General features: G+C 58.7%; 1 protein-coding gene across 5 annotated transcripts in view; it reads right to left on the minus strand.

Moving 5' to 3' along the window:
- Positions 1-3,936: 3,936 nt before the first annotated feature.
- Positions 3,937-7,792, minus strand: part of CYB5D1 (cytochrome b5 domain containing 1) — a 4,463-nt gene continuing 607 nt past the window's right edge. For 2 of the 5 annotated variants that reach the window (XM_077746802.1, XM_077746803.1), the window contains 2 exons: positions 7,587-7,792; positions 4,679-7,045 (listed from right to left, as the gene is read on the minus strand). The exon at positions 7,587-7,792 is cut by the window's right edge. In XM_077746802.1, coding sequence (XP_077602928.1) covers positions 6,815-7,045; positions 7,587-7,792 — 437 coding nt within the window. In that variant the 3' untranslated portion in view covers positions 4,679-6,814. Of the gene's footprint in view, positions 4,147-4,678; positions 7,046-7,225; positions 7,314-7,586 lie in introns of those variants that run through there. The other 3 variants (XR_013330860.1, XR_013330861.1, XM_077746804.1) reach the window with 3 other exon arrangements.

Raw genomic sequence — 7,792 nt, forward strand, 5'->3', positions numbered from 1 at the left:
CCCCCCCCCCCCGCCTCCTGCCTCCGCTGCTCTGCTCTTGCGCTCAGCGCACCCTCACTGTTCACAGTCCACACCTCAAGAAATGGGACCTAAAGAAAGGAACGCACTTGGTGGGTGGCCACAGAGCCTGCCTCCGGCTGCGGCCTGACTCCGCCACATGCCACCATTTTGCCGCTTGCTCCGTCCATGGACACTGAGGTCTCAGCGCGGTCTCACCGTTCACCCCTCCGCCCGTCAGATGCTCTTTGGCCTCGACGGCGCCACCTTCCTCGGGTCCCTCCCACCGCTCTGGCTCTTCTTTCTGAGTCTCTTCCTGCCCCTCCCCGGCCCCCGGCTGCCATTCCTCAAGGTGGCTTCACCCCTCAATTCCGCAGCAGGGACTCTGCCGACAGTACCCAGGCCGAGCCCAGAGCTCTCTTCGGGCTGCGGTGCCACTCAGCCAGGAAGGTCGGGGACATCTGTGTCTGCGCCCCAGAGTCACCTCCCACACCAACCCGCCACGCATCACCTTCCTCCCCAGTCAGAGCTCCTTGTGCACCCGCGGACTCGCCGTCCCTCCTGCCTCCGCCCTGTGGCCCAGACGTGCTCCCAGGGAGCTCCCGAGCCACGCGCTTCCGCCCTCAGTCCGTCTTCTCTGACCTCCACCGCCACTAACGGTCCTGGCCACCTCCGTGTCCCTCCTGGACCACGGCAGAGGCGTGGGCTCCCATCTCCACTCTGGTCCCCTCGCATTCCCCCCCCGCCCCCAGTCCATTCTCCGGACATTGTAGGCAAGTCACCCCTTTATTTTTTTTAAATTTTTTAAAAATGTTTTGTTTATTTTTGAGAGAGAGAGAGAGACAGCATGCTCAGGGGAGGGTCAGAGAGAGAGGGAGACACAGAATCGGAAGCAGGCTCCAGGCTCTGAGACGTCAGCACAGAGCCCGACGCGGGGCTCAAACTCAGGAACCGTGAGATCACGACCTGAGCTGAAGTCAGACGCTTAACCGACTGAGCCACCCAGGCGCCCCGGCAAGTCACCCCTTTAAAACGCAAGCCTGAGCGCAGCATTCTCCCTGGAAACCCTTAACCCTGCCGTGTATGCTCGGAGAGGGTGAGTAGTGGCGGGTGTGAACGCTGACTCGGCACACACACGGACCCAGGTTCACACAGCCTCACTCGACCTGGCGNGCCATTTCACAGTTAGCCCTTTCCCCCCACGTGTTCATACCGCCTGGGCTGAGCACCGAGCGAGGAGCTGCGTGTTTCGTGGCAAACAAGAGACGCGCTGCCTGCCCTCCTGGGGCTTAGAGTCCAAGAAGGGAGGGAGATGGACACGGAGCGGTGGGGGCAGCCTGAGGGCGTGAGGAAACATTTCCCGTCTTTTTCAAAAGCAAGCAAGCAGGCCTGCCGCACACGGAGGGAGTGAGAGAGGCTTCGGCAGGGACCGAGGGGCGGGAGCTGGCCGCACGTTGAGTGGAGGGTGGACCGGTCCATGGCGAGGGCGACGAGCGCTTGTGTGAGGGGGGGTGGGGGTCCCGAAACAGAAAGGCCAACTCGGGACACGAACCCGCAGCCGTAGGTCCCGCGGGGCCGCCTGGACAAAGGTAAGGGGTCCCCGCAAAATGGCCCCAGTGATGTCCCACATCCAACACGATCTTACTACGCGTAGCTTTGCCGCTCTTCCCTCTGAGAAGGGAGGCCTGGGGCCTGGCCCTGGGATTTGGGGCTGGGTCTTTAAACATTTTTTTAATTTTTTTTTTTTTTTTGAGAGACAGAGCATGAGCAGGGGAGGGGCAGAGAGAGAGGGGGAGACAATCTGAAGCAGGCTCCAGGCTCTGAGCCATCAGCACAGAGCCCGATGCGATGCGGGGATTGAACTGGGGAACAGCGAGATCATGACCTGAGCTGAAGCCGGACGCCAGCCGGTTCCTACCGGGCGTCCGTACTCCCGGTGGGGGGCAGTGCTCCCCGCACATGCCGTGGGCGTCAGTACAAAACTCTGGTCCCACCCAGCTGCCTCGCAGCTACGGGCCCCTGTGCAGCGCGCCTCCTTACCCCGGAGATGTGCTCAAAGGTCAGATGTTTGCTTTGATGGAGGCGCGAGCTCTTCCTTCCGCTTTCCTCCTCCCTGCCCACCGTGCAGGCTAGAAGCAGAGCAGCCGGCCGAGTCACTACCCCACAGACTTAGCACTTGAGAAAACTTTGCTCTTTTCAGTTAGGCCCCGGTAGTCGGGCTTCTGGGATTCGCAGCCAGATACGTTCTCCGTGAGGCGCTCGGGGAGAGGAAGATCTGCCGGTCCAGGCTGTCCGCTGAGCACAAGCGGATGGGGGCGCCTGGGTGCTTCCGGTGGTTAAGAGTCCGACTTCGGCCCGGGGTCATGATCTCACTGCTCAGGGGTTCAAGCCCCATGTGGGGCTCTGTGCCGACAGCCCAGAGCCCGGAGCCTGCTTGGGATTCCGTGTCTCTCTCTCTCTCTCTGCCCCTCCCCTGCTCATGCTCTCTCTCTCTCTCTCTCAAATAGAAAATAAAACATAAATAAAGGGCGAGGGGACACTTCGGCGTCCTTCTTGCTCTACAGGAGGGCGGGCAGAACTCATGGGCACAGGTTACTGCCCGCATCTCTCGGGCTCTCCCCACACAGCGACAGCCGGCAAGTAGCAAGGGACAGACAGCCCGTTATCTGGGTCTGTTCAGCTCCTGAGGTCACACGTTTCAAACGGTAGGGACCACGTGTGCCGTTAATTCCTGAAGCAGGCAGGTACTGACTGCGCCCCTGCGCCGGCCACCACCTGGCATTGCAGATACAGATGGATGATTATGTCAGGTGGAAGCTGAGGTTCCCACTAAACAGCGCAAGCTCCCAAAAGGCAGGGGCTGGGCCGTCCCCGTGACACAGGGGCTGAATTAGCTATGTCTCCACCGTCGCGTTGCTCATCTCCACCTCCTTTACCCCGGGCCCCACGTCGGCGACCTCCCTTCGCACACTCGTTCACAGCTTTCTGATCGCTGTTTTTAAGTGTTTCCCTTATGCCTGGAAGACCCCGTCCTCGGGCGGCGAGCCTGCGTGTATTTTGAAGGCCTCGTCTTTGACTTTCAAGTTCATTCAGGCTTCAGACCCTTGTCTGCTTTCTCTACGACCGAGGCCTCCCTGTGCTCTTGCTGATCCATCAAAAGCTGGCTGTTCCCCCCAAATATCCGCGCACCACCACCGTGCGGTTCACCTAGGCTCGCTGTGCGGGCTGGGAGCCTCGGGCTCCTCCTGACATCACCACTGGGTGTTAGGGTCAAGCCTAAATGACAGACCCCCCCCCCTCAGCTCCGAGGTACATCCAGATCAGAATTTGGGACGGTAGTAAAACGTGTCGGACTGGCCACGGACTTAGCCCCAAGGGGTTAAAGCGTTAGGAATGGCTGCCGTGGGAACACAGGTGTAATGGATGAGGTAGAGCATGGGGACAGGTGGCTGGAATCCTGGGACCGCGTGGTATTGTCGCCTTTGATATTTCACTTTAAATTATTGGGGGGGGATGTACTATCTCAGGGGCAGGGGGTTGGGCCATTTTGAGACCGATGGAAATTATCGCACCCTTCTCCAACATAATTCATATCTGAGCTTGCACGTGCTTACAAATACAAAAAAAAAACCACACCCCGCAATATTTAGAAACCACTTCTGCCCTTCTGGAGATCTGGGTTAAGAATCCACTTGTGAATTGCCAGGAGGGTGGAGACTTTCTATGCCATAATCTGCTCCTTCATCATGGACTGTTTTCATTTACCTTCTTGTGTGCGTGTCTTCTGTCCCGCTGAGCGGGCAGGGTCCCTGCGACGACATTCGTGTCTTTATTATCCTTGGTGGTAGGCGCTTGTAGGGAGCACGGCTCGTGGGAAATTCTTGCCCATCGAGGCCTTTGAGGTCGCNCTTATTTACATATTCCTGCAAATATCCAGCCTCGGGTATTTAGAGAACCAGGTGGGGCCTCGTGAAAAGCTTTACTCGCGTGCACACTAAAGGCCGTACGCGTCAATAGACCCGTGTGCTGTCTCCTCTCTGACACGTGGGGTCCCGAGTCCTTCACAGCTCAGCGCTCCACGCGCGCACCCCGTCCTTGTGCTGCCCCGTCGGTTTTCCTTCTCCGCCTGCACTCCTTTCCTGGCGTGAGCTTGTGGAAAAAACCGAGAAGGGGAATGAACCTAAGGCTAAGAAAATAGCGGCGTGGTTTTAACTTCTTTTCTGATCCTTCCCTCCCGCCTATAAATTCCGGCGGGGCCGCCCTTCATTGTAACCTTTTCAGAACCTGCAGGGGTTTTCCCTCCCTTAGCCGCCCCGCCCCGCCCCCGCCGCCGCCGCCGCAGGCGAGGACCGCCACCTGGTGGCCACTCGCGGGAATGACAGGCTTCCCCCAAATCCGGTGAGAGGAAGGCCCCTGGCGCTCAGTCTTGCTTCCGAGGGAACAAGACGGAAGCCTCTGGATGGAGGCGGTCTCACCTGGCCTCCCCGGACGCAACATCCCGTCCACGAGTTCTTCTAGACGGATGAGGCCACTCAACATTTGAGGTCATTGCATCAGAATTTATTGAGCAGCGGGGCGCCTGGGTGGCTTAGTCGGTTAAGCGTCCGACTTACTTGGGTCATGATCTCGCGGTTCGTGGGTTTGAGCCCCGCGTCCGGCTCTGTGCTGACTGCCAGNCGAACAGAATGGACATACGTGATGTCTGCTCTCTAGCTGCCAGCCGGCCAGGGGCATCCTCGATTTTAAAATTTAGATGTAATAGGTACCCTGAAGTGTGTGGTGCTCAGAAATGATCTAACAGAGAGCCTCGCTTTCAACACCAAGAAATCAGAGCAGCTCTCTCGAGGAAGAACCATTTGGGATTCAGCAGGGTGGGAGGTGGAAAGGTGTGCACGCAGAGGGAACAGCACGTGCGAGCGCTTGGGCAGGGCAGACATTTCATGGACTGGGAGACAGCCCGCGCGGCCGGGACACAGGGGACCGAGGTGAGACCTGCAAGGTGGGCAGAGGCCGGTTTACACAGCGTCTTTGGACTTAGAGGGCTTTATTCCCAAAGCAACTGGAAGCCACGGAAGACTCTGAAGGAGGAAAGTCAGAGGCCTCAGTTTGGTCTCCAGGGCGCACGCCAGCTGGTGTGTGGGGGCAGAAGCGGAGAGAGGACCGATTCCTGGGACACTTAGGAGCCGGGGACGACTCGGAGAGTGACCGGGGAGCACGGAGAGGGGCAGGTTCCCGGCAGGAGACACTGAGGTAGGAGCCGGGGGCAGAGCGGCAGGTTGGGGCCCCTCCCGGAGACACAGGCGCATGGACACACGCTTGGCTCGGGTTCTCAACTCGCGTCGGTTTAACTGAGCAAACAAGATGCACATGAAGTCACCGCAGAGCGGCCCAAACATCAGAAAGATCCAGACACTACGCGGCCCTCTCGCCTTAGTGAGTGGATGAAGCCCTCGGTTTCACGGGGGCTCAGAAGGGGCCGAGGCCGAACCCGTGTCCGCCTCTGGCCATGCCTCTCCCGCCAGCCCCTCAGAACACGCCTCCGCGGCCCCCTGCCTGGGGCCTGGCACCCCCGCCCCGGCACCCCTGCTGAGGTTGAAGGGGACACATCTGCCCTCCCCCCCCACGCTGGTTGTCCCTTGGTTACACAGGTTTTCTGACCTCATTAGCTCCTCTCTCTACACTACTGTTGAAAAGGTCACCAGTCTTCCCTTCCCTAAGGGGCCCGGGCCGCCAAGATTGCCTCCTTTTTGTCCCCCTCCTGGCCCTTCCCCCACTCCAGTTTTCCCTGGGGCGGGCACACAGCTCCCTCCCTGCCTCTGAAAAGTCAGGAGAAAATTTTGCTGTGGGATCAACCAGGAAGTAGCCTCAATAGCTCCTGCTCAGGTGACAGCCTCCCCCCTGCCTCCCCTCCGCCCTCCGGCCTCGGCCACTGCAGAACTTGGCTAACTCCCTTCCAAAGGCAGTAAAAAAACAACCCACAGAAAGACAGCTGACCACACAGTAGGTCTCCAGGGTCCTGTGTGCAGCGAGCCTCGGACGGTGAGGTCCTCCCTCGAGCCTGTGTCCCGGCTACTAACTAGCGTGCCTTCGTGCTGCTAAATCGCGCTGAGCTTAGGGACCCCCCTCCACGTGCTAGACCCGGGATGCCGCGAGGTTCATCAATCACTTAACAAAGCCAAAAGCAGGGGGATCTTTCTGAGCTTCAGAAGCCTTATGGTGACAGCGTCCCACTGACGAAGTCACATTAAACAGGGCACGCGAAGCACACAGCGTAAGAGCCAGCCTGAAGCAGCTGCTAACCGTTCGCTTCCTTTCTTCCCTTTGGGTTCTAACCTCCGGCTACTCTTCGGAAGGGAGAGAAGGCAGTTTTGTTTGGCCAGTGACTGACCACTTCCTGCTCCCGTCTGGGAAAGTCCTATCTTCCTGCAGCTCATTCCATTTCCATCACTGCCCCCAAAGTCCGTCCATCCCTCATCCCCGTGGAGGACTTCTCTTCCTCTGACCATCAGGAAGTTCTGCCTGAGCTCTGCCCGTCCCCCTTACATCTCCATAATCCGAGATGCCGCACCTTCTGGATCATTCCTAGGAATCGGTTCATGTGCTTCTAGCAGGCTCCCCAACTTTCTAAGAGTATAGTATAGCGGGCCTGGGAAATGGGGGACTGTGTGCCTCAGAGAGATGGGGGCCACAGCCAGCTTCCAGAACGGAACGGAGCTCTGGATCCAGCGCCAGCACACGCACAGCTTCTTCCTACAGGACACGGAAGCGGCCAAACTCAAAATATGTCTTAGGTCTGCGTGAGTGTACATCTCCCTCCCTAGACTTCCGTGAGGTCATCGTTGAAGTAGAGCAGTATCGCGGGTGTGTAAAGTGCACCGTCCATCTTGAGATAGTCAAATTCTTCGTCCTCATTCCGGATCCCGTTCTCTTCCAGGGTATAATTCATGTTCAAGTTCTTCCCTTCATATTTCCACGTGTAGCTGGCAGCATGTGCGTTATAGGGGAGATAGCGGTGTAGGATTTCCCACATTGACTCCAGAGCCCCCACCTGCAGAACACGAAAGCACCCCCCCCCAAATTCTGGATGCAACATACACACGGCCCCAAGCCAAGGCCAGGAGCCCCAAAAATGACAGAGCTGGGATCAGAGAGCCTCCCTTGGTAGTGTTTTCAGGCGGTTCACGGGGCCCCAGATAAATCATGCAGTGAATGGCCCCCAAGTTGTTACCGGTCTTTATGGCAGCCACTTCTAACAAACAGATGGCCTTAAAGGGTCAGAGTCACTGCCTCCTCCTCCTCACCCCTACGAGTAGTACCTAATAAGACAGTCTGCTTACAACCACCATCCTGATCGCAGCACTGTAAGAGCTTTGCAGGACACCGAGGCGCCTGAACTGCTACCCTGGGCTTCTGTACCCCGGGATCCCGCCACGCCTCCGACTGCCCACCCTGGAGACCCGGCTGCCCCAGGAGGCGGAGGAAACGCTGCTCCCACGGGTCACGGAGAGAGCCAAGGGCCTGAAGATCTCCTTGGCGATTTGTTGGGGTTCCCCGTCCCCTCTGACCTGCCCCCAGGCACCAGTTTTCACCTCCAGCGTGTGCTCCTGCGACGTGAGCGTGTTAACGATGCGGATGGTCCGGGTCTTGGCGGACAGCCGCCCCACCTCATAACGCGACTCCCGCCACCAGGGCTTCCCGAAATCATTGGCCCAGTCGGAACGGGGCAGCTGCGGCGGGACGTGCAGAAAGCGGCCCCGGGGGGTGCGGTATCTCAGGGTGCCGGTCAGCGGGTCTA

This window comes from Crocuta crocuta, unplaced genomic scaffold (genome assembly GCF_008692635.1).
Source record: "Crocuta crocuta isolate KB4526 unplaced genomic scaffold, BGI_CrCroc_1.0 scaffold139, whole genome shotgun sequence".
Lineage (NCBI taxonomy): Eukaryota > Metazoa > Chordata > Mammalia > Carnivora > Hyaenidae > Crocuta > Crocuta crocuta.